Raw genomic sequence first — 15,552 nt, 5'->3', positions numbered from 1 at the left:
TGAATCCCAGGATTGAAAAGACAACCAGGCCAGCGAATAGACTGGTCGCGCTGTTCACCAGTGACAGGATTAAGGCGTCCCTGGACAGATGACAACATGGGTGGGACACATAGTGAGGCCCTTACCCTTAATACTGGCCCATCACAGGGTAAAGCTCCCTCTGCAACGTCCCATCACACAGTCCCAGGGTCAGACACAGAGTGAAGCTCCCTCTGCACTGTCCCATCATACGCTCCCGGGGTCATACAGAGTGAAGCTCCCTCTGCACCATCCTGAATGACACAATACTAAAAGTGTTCCTGATGTTTGATCCTGCAATGGAAAGCTGTGAAGATGGTTATTAAATTTGAGGTTGGCACGTGTTCATTCTTCCTTGTCTGGCGCATGGTGCAGAGCCACGTGTTGCAGTGGAACAGTGTGGGGAGCCTTGTGACTGATCAGGGAACTGTCCGCAATATGCTGAGTCCATGAAGTGTTTCAGGATAGAGAGGCCTCACTTGATGTTAGGGGTCCAGCCAGGTATCTCACTGGAACACGGGTTGGGGAGGGATCGGGGTCTCTCTGGGACACAGTGGGAGGGAAAGGGGCCGAGGTCTCTCTGGGATATGTTGGGATGGAGAAGGGAAGGGGCCAGGGACTCTGGGATGTGGGGGGAGGTGCAAGGAGCTGGGGTCTCTCAGACATGGGAGGAGGGGAGCCAGGGTCTCTTTGGGATACAGTGGGAGAGGGAGCTCCATGCTCCCAGAATAAAATTGGCAGCCACTTTGCTTGACTGAAGCTGTAGCCTGGTCACAGATCCCTCCCCGGTTTCAATCAAATCACAAACATCACACAAATTCTAAGGTGCATTTAGAACCATATTACAGCACAGAAAGCAGGCCCCTTCGGCCCTTCTAGTTGGCCCTAGTCCCACTGTCCTGCACCCAGTCCAATGCCCTCCATGCCCCTCCCATCCACATACCTGTCCTTGAATCTTAAAATTGAGCCCACATTCACCACCTCAGCTTGTTCCACACTCCCACTGCTCTCTGGAGAATTTCCCTCCTAAACTTTTCCCTTTTCACCCTTAACCCTCTGGTTTGTATCTCACCAACCCATGGGAAAAGCTGACCTATATTTACTCTGTCTATCCTCCTCATAATTTTAAACACCTCGATCAAATCTCCCCTCATTCTTCTACACTCCAGGGAATAAAGTCCAAACTGGTTCAACCTTTCCCTGTAACTCAGTTCCTGAAATCCAGGCAATATCCTTGTAAATCTTCTGTGCTCTTTTTATCTTATTGATGTCCTTCCTGAGTGTAGTGAGTGCTGTGTGGGTGAGATCCTCGGTGCAGGGATTGTGTGGTGACTTCTGCTTGGGGACGCTCCCTATCCCTGGCACCTCCCGTCTGCGGGAAGAAGCAGCCTGCCAAAGTGCAGGTCGCGGCAGAGAGGAGTGTTTGGGCAAACAGCCAGGAAGAGAGATTGATGGTAAAATTCAAGGAAAGGTTGGACAGGTATGTGGACGGGAGAGGTATGGAGGGTTAAGGGCCCGAAAGCAGGTTAGTGGGACCAGCTGGGAAAAGATGTTCGGCATGGACTAGTAGGGCCGAACTGGCCTGTTTCTGTGCTGTAAATGGTTACATGGTTTAGCTGGTGCTCTGAAGGAGGTGTGGGTTCCGGGAGGAGTGACGAGGGAACTGTCCCGTGGTGTGTGGCATAGGCCGCAGGGCAGGACCCTGACACCGAGGGTCTGGGCCATGCCATGTGAAAGGGCACAGTCACCCTCTCTGACGGTCCCGACCCCAGCCCTGGTCTCTGGTGAGTCGGACCCCACACTGCAGGGGTGAAACATGGATGTCCGCAGACGCTGTGGTTGGGATGAAAACACAATAAACGCTGGAGGAACTCTGCTGGTCTCGTGGCATCCACAGGGGATAAAGATACATCACTGATGTTTCGGGCCTGAGCCCTACCTCAAGGTACAGCAAAAAGCAGGCAGGCATCTGAATAAAGACTGAATAAAGACTGGAAACTGGGGCAGTCCAGACCAGCAAAAGGTGTTCACTGGTTATAAGAGGAGAGAATTGATTTTAGCTCCGTGAAAGGAGGGAAAGGGAAGAGCGAGAGACACACACAAAGAGAGAGATAGAGCTGGGGAAAAGGAGATGGGGATGAAGAGGAGGGTTAACAGAAACCAAAGTAGATGTTAATGCCGTCTGGTTGGAGGGAGCCCAGACAGAAGATGAGGTGGTGTTCCTCCAGTTTGCATGTGGTCTCACTGTGGCAGCATGAGGTCTTGGATAGATGTGTTGGTGAGGGAACAAGACAGGGAAGTGAAATGGGTGGCCACTAGGAAATCCCCGCTGTTGTGGCAAACAGAGCTGAGGTGTTCAGTGAAGCAGTCTCCCAGTCTGCGCCTGGTCTGTCCTATGCAATGGGAGCACTGGACACAATAAATGACCCCTGCTGATTCACCAGTGAAGTGTCGTTTCACTTTGGGTGGACCATTTGGGGGCCCCAAATGAGGGAGAGGATGTGGGTGTGTAGAGGATGACTCCCGTGGAGGATAGATGACTCCCGTGGAGGATAGATGACTCCCGTGGAGGATAGATGACTCCCGTGGAGGATAGATGACTCCCGTGGAGGATAGATGACTCCCGTGGAGGATAGATGACTCCCGTGGAGGATAGATGACTCCCGTGGAGGATAGATGACTCCCGTGGAGGATAGATGACTCCCGTGGAGGATAGATGACTCCCGTGGAGGATAGATGACTCCCGTGGAGGATAGATGACTCCCGTGGAGGATAGATGACTCCCGTGGAGGATAGATGACTCCCGTGGAGGATAGATGACTCCCGTGGAGGATAGATGACTCCCGTGGAGGATAGATGACTCCCGTGGAGGATAGATGACTCCCGTGGAGGATAGATGACTCCCGTGGAGGATAGATGACTCCCGTGGAGGATAGATGACTCCCGTGGAGGATGACTCCCATGGAGGATGACTCCCATGGGGGATGACTCCCATGGGGGATGACTCCCATGGGGGATGACTCCCATGGGGGATGACTCCCATGGGGGAGGGATGACTCTTGCAGATACACGGATTTTAATGAGAACCATGTCTGTTCGTAGCCTTAGGCACTGGCAGACTGAGACCCCCCCCCCCACCGGCACAGTGGAAGAACAACACTTCATCTTCCGTCTGGACAACCTCCAACCAGACCGTGTTAACGTCGACTTCTCTGGTTTCTGTTAAACTTTCTCCTCGTTGCCTTTCCCCAGCTCTCTCTCTCTCCCTTTCTCCCTCCATCTCCTTCTCAGAGCCAACTCTTACCTATCACAACTAATGAACACCTTTTGTCTTTGGTCTGGACTCATCCCGGTTTTCCCTCATCTCTCTCCCTCCCCTGTTCTCCCCTCTCTCCATCCCGGTTCTCCCCCCCTTCTCCTTCCTTCCTTCCTCCCCGTTCTCCCCCTCTCCCTCCCCATTCCCCCCTGTTCTCTCTCCCTGTTCTCCCTCCTCTCTCCCTGTTCTTCCCCCTCTCCCTCCCCATTCCCCCCTGTTCTCCCTCCTCTCTCCCTGTTCTTCCCCCTCTCCCTCCCCATTCTCCCTCAGTTCTTTATTCAGACACTTGCCTGCTTTTTGCTTGTAACCTGAGAAGGGGTTCTCCCCTGAGACATTGGTGATGTACCTTCATCTCCTGCGAGACCAGACTAGACCCCACCCCTTCTGGTCTGGGGTTCCATTGGCCCCAAAATGCCTTTGGTCCCTTTTATCTGTGTGCGGAGTGGTCCTGTTGCCCAAGAACATCGGGCCGGGGGGAGGAGAATGACTTCTAGAGGTTGGGATGAGATGGGGCATCCACAATGAGGGAAGCAGGAATATTTCCTGAAATGTCCCTCCCTGCTTATTGATGGGGATTAAACTGACCCAAACTTTCAGACTGTGATGGTGTATCCCTCAACCAATACCAGCCTCATGGATGAAAGGCGGGAGGGAGAGAGGGAGGGTGGGAGAGGGGGGAGAGAGAAAGAGGGGGTAGGGTTGAGGGGAGAGAAGGAGGGTTGGGGAGCAGGAGGGAGAGAGGGGGAGGATCAGGGGAAGAGAGAGGGAGAGGAGATAGGTCAGGGAGTGTCAGGGAGAGGGGATGGGTTGGGGACAAAGGGTGTCGGGGAGAGGGAGCGAGTGTCGGGGAGAGGGAGCGAGTGTCGGGGAGAGGGAGCGAGTGTCGGGGAGAGGGAGCGAGTGTCGGGGAGAGGGAGCGAGTGTCGGGGAGAGGGAGCGAGTGTCGGGGAGAGGGAGCGAGTGTCGGGGAGAGGGAGCGAGTGTCGGGGAGAGGGAGCGAGTGTCGGGGAGAGGGAGCGAGTGTCGGGGAGAGGGAGCGAGTGTCGGGGAGAGGGAGCGAGTGTCGGGGAGAGGGAGCGAGTGTCGGGGAGAGGGAGCGAGTGTCGGGGAGAGGGAGCGAGTGTCGGGGAGAGGGAGCGAGTGTCGGGGAGAGGGAGCGAGTGTCGGGGAGAGGGAGCGAGTGTCGGGGAGAGGGAGCGAGTGTCGGGGAGAGGGAGCGAGTGTCGGGGAGAGGGAGCGAGTGTCGGGGAGAGGGAGCGAGTGTCGGGGAGAGGGAGCGAGTGTCGGGGAGAGGGAGCGAGTGTCGGGGAGAGGGAGCGAGTGTCGGGGAGAGGGAGCGAGTGTCGGGGAGAGGGAGCGAGTGTCGGGGAGAGGGAGCGAGTGTCGGGGAGAGGGAGCGAGTGTCGGGGAGAGGGAGCGAGTGTCGGGGAGAGGGAGCGAGTGTCGGGGAGAGGGAGCGAGTGTCGGGGAGAGGGAGCGAGTGTCGGGGAGAGGGAGCGAGTGTCGGGGAGAGGGAGCGAGTGTCGGGGAGAGGGAGCGAGTGTCGGGGAGAGGGAGCGAGTGTCGGGGAGAGGGATAGTCAGAGGAGAGAGAGGGAGTGTCAGGGAAAGAAGTTGAGTCAGGGGAGAGGAGTTGGGGAGAGAAAACGAGTTGGGAGAGGGAGTCAGGGGGAGAGAACGAGTTGGGAGAGATAGGGAGTTGGGGTAGAGAAGGAGTGTTGGGGAGAGACGGTGAGTCAGGGGATTGTCAGGGAGAGAGGAAGGAAACTCAGGACCATGAGTTAATATTCCACATCAGCAATGCCTGACAGCAACTTTGTCCAATGTTGTTAAATTTCCGGAGTGACAAATGGAGCTGTGACAAAGGGTTCAGTTCCAGGCCTTTCACTCAGCTGAGGACGGCTTGTGAATTGTGAGAGGTGAATCTGTTTGCCAATGTGGTCTGTGATCATGACTCAGACTTGGTTTCAACATGTCCAGAGCTGTTTGCCTTTTCTCACAAATATTTAAAATGTGCTGGAGAAACGAACTCGCTGCCCATCAAAGCAGTGGAGGTGACCTCAGCAAATACATTTAAAACCAGGTTGGAGAGGGCCCAGATGGAAATACAAGGTGCTGTTCCTCCAATCTGTGGGTGGCCTCAGCTTGGTAGAGTGGCGGGGGCCTGGAATGCCTCGCCAGGGGTGGCAGTGGAGGCTGGAACACTGGGGGCATTTATGAGACTTTTAAACACACAGATGGAAGGAAAATAGAGTGTTACAGGAGTTAGTATTTTTTGGGGGTGGGCCGAAGGGCCTGTACCAGACTCTAGTGTTCCACGTGGAACTGAAATGTTTGACAACTGGGAGGCCGTTCCTGCCGCAGACAGAGCGAAGCGATCTCCTAGTGCATGCCTGGTTTCTCCACCATAGAAGAGACCACAGTGGGGGCTCTGAACGCAGTCGGCCACTCTCCCACGAGTACAGGAGGAAGTGTCCCTTCATTTGGGAGGGGCTGTTGGCTTTTATTTTGTGCCATTTCTGGATCCGGTGGACAGAGGGTCTTTGTCGCCAGGACAGAGGAAGGCGGTTTTGTCGGATTGTCCCCATGTGATGGGATGACAATGGACTTGGTTTGACCTGCATGTCGGAGCTGAGGGATTAATTGGGAAAGCCAAAAGTGAACTTGGACAAATCCTGTCTGTACAAAAATGGGGCCTGAAATATTGCTTCCCGTGGATGAGGCCAAGTTTCTCCAGCACGTTCAGAGTCTGTTTTACGATGAACCCATAAGTGGAGTCGGGAGTGAAGAAGGGAAACATGATGCTGGCATTCATTTCAGGAGGAATCGAACACACGAGCAGGGATGTGATGTTGAGGCTTCATCAGGCTCTGGGGAGACCTTGCATGGAGTATTGTGAGCAGTTTTGGGCTCCTCATTAATGTACTGATGTTGGGAGTGTTTGACAGCTCTTGGCCTGAACTCGTTGGAATTTAGGAGATTGAGGGGAGAATCTCAATGAAACAAGTTGAAAGGCAAGGACAGAGTAGATGTAGAAAGGTTGTTTCCCCCACGATGGGAGAATCCAGGACAAGAGGGCACAACTTCAGGATTGAAGGGCATCTGCTTAGAACAGAGACACGGAGGAATTTCTTTAGCCAGAGGGTGGTAAATCTGTGGGATTTGTTGCCACAGGAGGTTGTAGAGGCTGGGACATTGGGTGTATTTAAGGGGGAGGTTCTTTATGAGCCAGGGTTACGGGGAGAAGGCCAGGCAATAGGGCTGAGTGGGGGAATGGAGCAGCTCATGATTGTATTTAAATACAGACCGACAGCCCGGTAACAGACCTTCCGGCCCACCAGCCTGTGCTGGCCAATTGACCTACAACCCCGGTACGTTTTAAAAGGTGGAAGGAAACTGGAGCCCCCGGGGAAAACTCATGTAGACACGGGGAGGACATGCAAACTCCTCACAGACAGCGCGGCATTCGTACCCTGTGTGCCTGTGTGAATCAAACTGGCCTCATCATGTCACGTGCGGTATCAGTTGGCAGATGGAGGGGGCGGAATCAAACGTCAATCCCCTTCCCTGTGGAGATGCCCCTCGCTCCAGTCCCCAGGTTCATCCTGGCCGCACACAAGGCCTGTCCAATGGACCCCCATTCCCCCTGACCCCTAACCCCGTTCCCTGCCCCCTCTCCCCACACATGTCCTTACTTGTAGCAGTCATTATGAAACTGGTTGTAACTGCCCAGCGCTGTGAGGGCCCCCAGTCCGATGGCGTACGAGAAGAAGATCTGCGTCCCAGCGTCGATCCACACCTGGGGAAGGAGCAACTGTCAGGGGGGGGTGCTGGGACCCACAGAGACCACCCTGCTCCCCCTACCCCCTCTCTCCCTCTCCTACCCCTCTCTCTCCCCCTCCCCCTCCCTCCCTGTGTCCCCTCTCTCTCCCCTCCCCCCCTCTCTCTCCTACCTCTTTCCCCCTCTACCTCTCCCTCTCTCGGCCCCCTCTCTCCCTCTGCCCCCTCTTTCCCTCTCTCTCCCCCCCACTTCCCCTTCCCCCTTTACCCTCTCTCCCCCTCCCCCTTACCCACCTGGGCTTCCCCCAGCTTCCCCCAGTCAGGCTTCAAGTAGTAGATGATACCCTGGACGGCCCCATTCAAGGTGAGTCCTCTCACCAGCAGAGCCACCAGGATGAAGTAGGGGAACGTCGCTGTCATGTACACGATCTGTGGGCCAGAGGGGAGGTGGTTAATGGGCCCAGCACCCTCAGGTGGGGGAGAGAGTACAATCTCAACACCCTGTGGTTCTAGCCACCCAGACACCCACCCACCTTCAGGCCCCCTCCCCCCCATTCCTGGAAGTCCTGGACCCCCTTCCACCCCTACACCAAGGGTCACAGACCCCCTTTCCCCCACCCTGGAGGTCCTGGACCCCCCACCCACCTTCCTGAAGTTTAGGTACTCCTCCCCCATTCCCATGGGTTCTGGACCCCCCCCTCCCCTGTTCCTCGGAATTCCGGACCCCCACCCACCTTCCCAGAGGTCTTCACACCCTTCCAGATGCAGAAGTAGACAAGCATCCAAGTGGCGATGAGGCAGATGCACAACTCCCAGCCAATGTCCCCGACGTCCCCAATGCCACTCGACAACCTCAGCACCCGTCTCCTGTAACAGCAGAGGTGGTGAGGCGGGCATGAGGCCATTCAGCCCCTCAATACTGCTCCCACAGCCGTTCGGCCCCTTGATACTGCTCCCCACAGCCGCTCAGCCCCTCGATACTGTTCCCACAGCCTGGAGGCCACTCAACCCATCAGTGCTATTCCCCAGAATCACAAGGTTGTTCAGCCCTTACATCAGGTTTCCCGCCCAGCCCACAAGTGCCCCCCCCCCCCCAACCACCATATCCCAGAGGTAGACAGTGTGCGCATAAGACCCGACTTACTCCCAGAACTGGATGATGGAGGACTGGGCCGGAGCGGTGGGCGGACAGACCTCAGCGCTGGCATTGGCCCCGCCCTCATAGCAAGCAGCTGTGTTCCACGTGTTATTGCAGGAGGCCCAGGGCAGTGGGGAGGAGAATGAGTGGGCCAGGTAGAAACAGCTCCATGCCAACACCAGAATGTAGTAGGAGTTGCAGAAGAAGACGATCACCATGGAAGCACAGCCCAGGCCTACGAGGGACAGAGAGGCTGCAGTTCACCTTTCTTGCATCCCTGATGGATCTTCCAGGACCCTCCCGCAGATGACCCGACCCTTCCTCCCTACTTCTCCCCACCCCCTCCCTCCCTCAAGACCGCAGAACACTGCAGCACAGAAACAGACCCTTTGGCCCTTCTAGTCTGTCTTGAACTATTATTCGGCCTTGTCCCACTGACCTGGACCCAGTCCATTGCCCTTCAATCCTCTCCTGTCCACAGATCTGTCCAAATTCTTCTTAAATGTTAAAATTGAGCCCGCATTCACCACCTCGGCTCATTCAACACCCCCATCACTCTCTGTGTGAAGAAGCTCCCCCTAAACTGTTCGCCCTTCACCCTTAACCCATGTCCTCACTGACCCTCAGTGGAAAAAGCCGACCTACATTTATTCTGTCTATCCCCCTCATAATTTTAAACACCTCGATCAAATCTCCCCTCGTTCTTCTACACTCCAGGGAATAAAGTCCAAATCTGTTTAACCTTTCCCTGTAATTCAGTTCCTGAAGTCTGGGCAACATCCTAGTAAATCTTCTCTGCACTCTTTCAATCTTATTGATATCTTTCCTGTAATTCGGTGACCAAAACTGCACACAATTCTCCAAATTCCAGCGAGTACATTCTCAGATGACAACACCTCCAATCAGTGTCATCTGCTAACTTGCTGATTCAATTTACCACATGATCATCCAGATCATTGATATAGATAACAAACAACAATGGTCCCAGCACCGATCCCTGAGGAACACCACTAGTCACAGGCCTCCAGTCTGAGAAGCAATCATCCACCACTACTCTCTGGCTTCTCCTGTTCTGCCATTGTAAAATCGAACCAAGCGCCTGAACCTTCCTGATGAACCTTGTCAAAGGCCTTTCTAAAGCCCATGTAGACAACATCCACAGCCTTTCCTTCATCACCTTTCCTGGTAACCTCCTTGAAAAACTTGATAAGATTGGTTAAACACGACCTACCATGCACCAAGCCATGTTAACTATCTCTAATCAGTCCATGGCTATCCAAATATTTGTATACCTAATCTCTTAGAACACCTTCCAATAATTTACCTACTACTGACATCATCAGGCTCACTGGCCTATAATTTCCAGGGTTACATTTGGAGCCTTTTTTAAACAACGCAACAACATGAACTACTCTCCAATCCTTTGGCACCACACCTGTGACTAAGGACATTTTAAATATTTCTGCCAGAGCCCCTGCAAATTCTACATGAGCCTCCCTCAAGGTCCGAGGGAATATCTTGTCAGGCCTTGGGGATTTATTCTCCCTTATTTGCTTTAAGAGAGCAAGCACTTCCTCTTCTTTAATCTGCATCGGATCCGTGACCTCACTTCTTGTTTTCCTGACTTCCCACAGCTCTGCACCCATTTCCTGTGTGAATACTGATGAAATAAAAACATTTAAGATCTCCCCCATCTCTTTTGGCTTCATACAAAGGGGACCCATTTTGTCCCTCACTATCCTTTCTCTCTTAATATACCTGTAGAAACCTTTAGGATTTTCCTTCACATTCTCTGCAAAAGCAACCTTGTGTTTTCTTTTAGCCCTCCTGATTTCTGTCGAGGTTTTTCTTGCATTTTTTATACCTCATTTGCTTCATGTTGCCTATACCTGTTATACACTTTCTGAACCAGATCTCCAGTATCCCTTGAAAACCAAGGTCCCCTCTGCCTGCTAACTTTGAATTTAATCCTGACAGGAAAACACAAACTCTGGACTCTCGAAATCTCGCCTTTGATGGTCCTCCAAGGACCTCATACGTCCTTGCTTGAAACTTATCCCAATCCATGAATTCTGGGTCCTTTCTCATTTCCTGCAGACTGGCCCAATTAAGAATCTCAGCCCAATTTAGAATCTCAACCCAATCCCTCACACCCGTCTGTCTCCAGAATTAACTTGAAACCCTTCTGGCCCATGGGCGTGCGTTGTCCAATTCACCTCCAACCCCAAACGGGAGGAAGAAAACTGGAGCCCCCCCCTCACACAGACACAGCCAAGAATGTGCAGACAGCACGGGGATTTGAACCCTTGATGCTGGAACTGCGTTGCTCCGATTGTGTGCCTGCCAAACCTTCCCTGTTGTTTACTCTGAATGAGTTGGGGTGGGGTGTGTGCGATTAGAGGCTGAAGCAGTTGGAGAAGAGGGAGTGAGACCTGGCCCCCTCCCCACCCATGTGGAGTGAGGAGAACATCAGGAGCAGGAGTCAGCCATCTGGCCCGTCAAGCCCTGCTGCACCATTCAATGTGATCGTCTAATCTCCACTGACCTGCCTTTTCCCCATATCCCTCAATTCCCCGACGATGTAAAAATCTACCCAATCTTGTCTTAAATCTACTGACTGAGGTCACCTCCACTGCTTCAATGGGCAGCAAATTCCACACCCTCTGGGAAAAGCATCTCCATCCTAAATCTACTCCACTGGATCTTGAGACTCTGTCCCCTCATTCTGGTCTCCCCCACCAAAGGGAAGAACTTACCCACCTCTATCTGATATCTGATCCACGCCTTTCATAATTTTATGTTTCTATCAGATCCTCTCTCATCTGTCTAAATTCCAGCGAGTCCAGTCCCAGACACCTCAAACTTTCCCCGTAGGCCAACCCCCCTCATCCCTGGAATCAACCCGGTGTACCTCCTCAGGCCTGCCTCCAACGCCAGTCCACCCTTGCTCAAGTTTCCACTGACCTTTGAAGAGCGGGACAATGTTCCAGGCATTGATGCCTCCAGCCTTCATGAACTGTCCAAGGGAGATCTCCAGGAAAAAGATGGGAATGCCTCCAAACAAAGCCACCAGGAGGTAGGGGATGAGGAACACGCCTGGAAGGAAAGGACACGGCCCACAGAGTTGAGACAGTGGCAATTCGATCACGAGCTACCACTCAGCCCCTCAGCCTGGCCTTCTCCCCCTTACCTACGATGCCCTGGCTGATCGAGAATCCCTGCCTTGAATATATCCTAGGACCTGGCCTCCATGCCCGCCCGTGGCCACAAATTCCACAGATTAATCGCCTTCTGGCTGACAAGATTCTACCTGCATCTCGGTTCTGAAACGGACAATAATTGAGTGACCTGCCCCTCCCACTGTTAGGTTGAGATCACACCAGCAACTTGTGTGCAGATATGTTGGTTCAGCTTCCACCAGGAGTTGGTGCATTGGTCAGTATCCCTGGGTCAGATCACTCCAGAAACAACCTGCACAGTTCCCGGTGTCTGTACCCCTGGGTCAGATCACACCAGGAACACCGTGCACATATCCTGGTCTCTGTACCCCTGTGTCAGACTGTACCAGGAACACCGTGCTCAATTCCCAGTCTCTATCCTTGATTCCCGATTTCCTCCAGTATTTTGTGAGAGAAGGTTGTGTGGGGGAAAGGAGGGAAGGGGTTACAGAGACAGGGAGGGGTGTAGGGGACCGGAGGGGGTTACAGAGACAGGGTGGGGTATAGGAGACCGGAGGGGGCTACAGAGGCAGGGAGGGGTGTAGAGGACTGGAGTGGGTGACAGAGAGGAATGTAGGGGACCGGAGGGGGTTACAGAGACAGGGAGAGGTGTAGGGGACCGGAGTAGGTGACAGAGACAGAGAGGGATGTAGGGGACCGGAGGGGGTTAAAGAGACAGGGAGGGATGTAGGGGACTGGAGGGGGTTAAAGAGACAGGGAGGGGTGTGGGGTTACTCTAAGTGACCTGTGTTCTCCCCATTGTACCCCCCAACACATTGGGTGATTTGATGTTACCATTTGCCAACTCCCAGGTCTCTGACACATGGGAGGAAACTGGAGCCCCCGGGGAAAATGCATGTAGACACGGGCAAGAATGGGGAAACTCCTTACAGACAGCGCGGGATTCAAACCCCCAATCGCTGGTCAGCTACCGGTCAGCATTGGCATTCTACACGGGGTCAGAGTTGGGCCACTTTGTTTTATGCTGTATGGCAGTGATCGGGGTGTGAAAACTGGTAGTTGGGCGGGCGGTGCTGAGGGAACAGAGAAATTTGGATCGATTGGGAGAATGGTGGCAGACAGAATGCAATGTTGGGAAGTATACAGTCATGAACTTGGGTGGAAGAAATAAACATTATTTAGATGGTGAAGAAAATTCAAATTTCCCAGGCACAGAGGGACCTGGGAGTCCTCATGCAGGATTCCCTGAACGCAGGGGTGGCTGACTTATTAATGTTTAATGCAGACATGCAGAGCAGGGTAACAGGACGTTTCGCCCCACAAGGCTGTGCCCGGGTTGTGGGGGGGGAAGGTTAATTGGGCCTAGTGGGGCAAAACGGCCTGTTACCTCGCTGCATGTCGGAGTTATATATTAAAAGGTTGGCCCTTCCCCCCATACCGTATATTTCAACCTCCAGGTTGGGTTGGCAGTGGAGAAGGCGAATGCATTGTTGACGTTGATTTCCAGAGGGACAGCGGGCAGGAGCAGGGACGTGAAGTTGAGACTATAAGGTGAGACGTCATATGGAAAACTGTGTACAGTTCTGGGCACCGTATTTGAGAAGAGACGTGGTAAGATTGGAGAGGGTTCAGAGATTTACCAGAATGATAGGAGGAATGAAAGGGTTAGCAAATGAGGAACGATTGTTGGCTCTTTGGACTGTACTTGTTGGGAGGACAGAAGGATGAGAAGGACCTCATTGAGGCATTTCGAATGTTGAAAGGCCTGGACAGATTAGATGTGGCAAGGATGTTTCCCACGGTCGGGGAGTCTGGGACAAGAGGCCACAACCTCAGGGTAAAAGAGAAGGTCTTTAGCCAGAGGGCGGTGAGTCCATGGAACTTGTGGCCACGGGCAGCAGTGGAAGTGAGGTTGTTGGGCAGATTTAGGGCTGAGATACTTGATCAGTCAGGGCATCGCGGGTTACAGGGAGTGGGGCTGTGAGAGGCGGATCAGCCCAGGATTAGAGTGGCGGGGCAGGCCCGATGGGCCGGCTTCTGCTCCGGAATCTTGTGGGAGGGAGGAGGAAGAGGGATGGCAGCATTCCCACTGGGCCACCTTCCAAGGCCACTGCTGACCGTGTGTAGGCGTAACCTGAGAGTCCCTGGCTCTGACCCTGTGGAGAAACTGATCTTTCAAGGAGCGCGAGTTGGTCCAGGAAAATTTCCTGGAATCTCCAGTGAAGAGAGGACATGTCCCTGGGCTGCATGAGGAGGGGGTTGGCAGGGGCAGGGAGAGTTGAAGTGGGGTATGACTGGACAACTTCGGGGGGGGGGGGGTGGAGGGGGTTATTTTCGGAGATGCCAGGGCTTTTCAGGTTGTTTTGATGAGGTCAAGGTTATTTTGGGAAGTTTGGACCTGGCGTGGCGGGTGTGGTTCATGTTTGGGGGCTATTTCGGGGGTGGTGGGTATTTTTAGGGGTGAGATTACTTTTGGGTGGCGGGTGACTTTGCTGGGGATGGGTGGAGGAGGGTGGCCAGCTCGGAGGGGGTGGCTGGAAGGGAGGGGGTGGGTGGCTGGGAGGGAGGGAGGGAGGGGGTAGCTAGAAGGGAGGGGGTGGCCGGCTGGGAGAGGGCAGTGGTGGGTAGGAGAGCATAGGTACTGAGGAAGGGGTGGTGAGGAGGGTGGGAGAGGGTTTGGGGGATATTTTAGAAGGTGCTGGTCAGTTTGTGTTGGGATATTTGGTTTCAGGTTATTCCAGGGAGGGGGATCTCGGGGATATTTGAGGAGGGGGATATTGGAGATGTTTGCAGAGTGGGGGTTTGGGGGTATATTTGGGGAGGGGGAGTGGGATTGGGAGGATTACTGGGGGAGTGGGATTGGTGGGAGGTGTATGGGAGTTATATGGGGGGTATTCATGGGGGTACATGGTAGGTATAAGGGGGATCCTACCTCCACCATTCTTGTAACACAGGTCGGGGATATTTGGGGAGGGGTGATTTGGAGGAGCTGGAATTGGTGGGATGTATAGAGGGGTGTGAGGGGCTATGGGGGAATATACGGGGGTATACGGGGGCATTAGTAAGGGTTCCTCTGCCATTCTTGTAACATAGGTCAGGGATATTTGGGGAGGGAGGATTTGGAGGGGCTGGAATTGGTAGGAGGTATATGGGGGTACACAGGGGGTATATGGGGTATACAGGGGGTATTTGGGGGTACAGGGTATATAGGGGTAATCGGAGGCATACAGAGGGTATACAGGGCAGTAAACAGGGGGTATATGGGGGTATACAGGGAGTTATGGGGGTACACAGGGGGTATACGGGGGGTATACAGGAGGGAATATGGGTGTATTAAAGATAATGGGGGGCTCCTACCTCCGCCGTTCTTGTAACACAGGTAGGGGAAGCGCCAGACGTTGCCGAGCCCCACAGCGAAGCCCACACACGACATGATGAAGTCCATCTGGCTGCTCCAGGTGACCCTGCTGCTCGCTTCTCCGGCCGGAACGTCCGGGGGCCGGCGCGGTTCCCGCATCTTGGCGCACAGGTGTCCGGGGCAGCGCCGGACGTCCCGGGACGGCATCGGGCAGAGAGCGGGGTTGTCCGGTGCTGTGCTGGGCTGGGGTGGGAGGGGGGGTGGTCCAAGAGATTTGCTCGGCGAAGAGGGGTCGCCCGGCCTCAGAAACAGTCCACGAAGCACTTGAAACTCAGTCTGAAGTAGTGCATGAGGGGCTCCGGGGGCTGACGGTCGCCTCCCGAGGTTGCGCTGCCTCTGCGAGGGGAGCTGGTGGCAGAACGGCTCCCCGGGACCTGCTGGCTCACGGACACGGCCCGGGACTCCTCTCTTATACCCCCGGCGGCTGGCAACGCCCCCTCTGCCCGCACAGTCTCTGCACCTAATTTGGCTGGACTGCCCTCCCCGGCAGAGCAGGGGTGGTGCCCGGGGCCGGGCCGGCACTTCTCCCCGCCTCCGGCACACGTTAATCATTATTGGGAGTGCAGTCCCTCACACACAGTCACACAGTCACCCACACACGGTCACACAGTCACCCACACACGGTCACACAGTCCCTCTCACAAGGTCACACAGTCGCACACACAGTCCCTCTCACACAGTCACACACACAGTCCCTCTCACAC

General features: G+C 54.3%; 1 protein-coding gene across 1 annotated transcript; it reads right to left on the bottom strand.

The window, feature by feature from the left end:
* Positions 1-3: 3 nt before the first annotated feature.
* On the bottom strand, positions 4-15,285 carry LOC138750989 (creatine transporter; the record flags this gene model as incomplete). The annotated part of the gene is made up of 7 exons (XM_069913082.1): positions 14,788-15,285; positions 11,216-11,347; positions 8,258-8,486; positions 7,848-7,980; positions 7,408-7,542; positions 7,029-7,132; positions 4-80 (listed from the first exon to the last, which is right to left on the bottom strand). Coding segments are annotated over exons 1-7 (1,018 nt in total), but the record flags the coding sequence as incomplete, so codon positions are not given.
* Between the last annotated feature and the right edge of the window lie 267 nt (positions 15,286-15,552).

This window comes from Narcine bancroftii, unplaced genomic scaffold (assembly GCF_036971445.1).
Source record: "Narcine bancroftii isolate sNarBan1 unplaced genomic scaffold, sNarBan1.hap1 Scaffold_556, whole genome shotgun sequence".
Taxonomy (NCBI): domain Eukaryota; kingdom Metazoa; phylum Chordata; class Chondrichthyes; order Torpediniformes; family Narcinidae; genus Narcine; species Narcine bancroftii.
The sequence above is the reverse complement of the archived record's forward strand: the minus strand, read 5'-3'. Positions and strand labels throughout refer to the sequence as shown.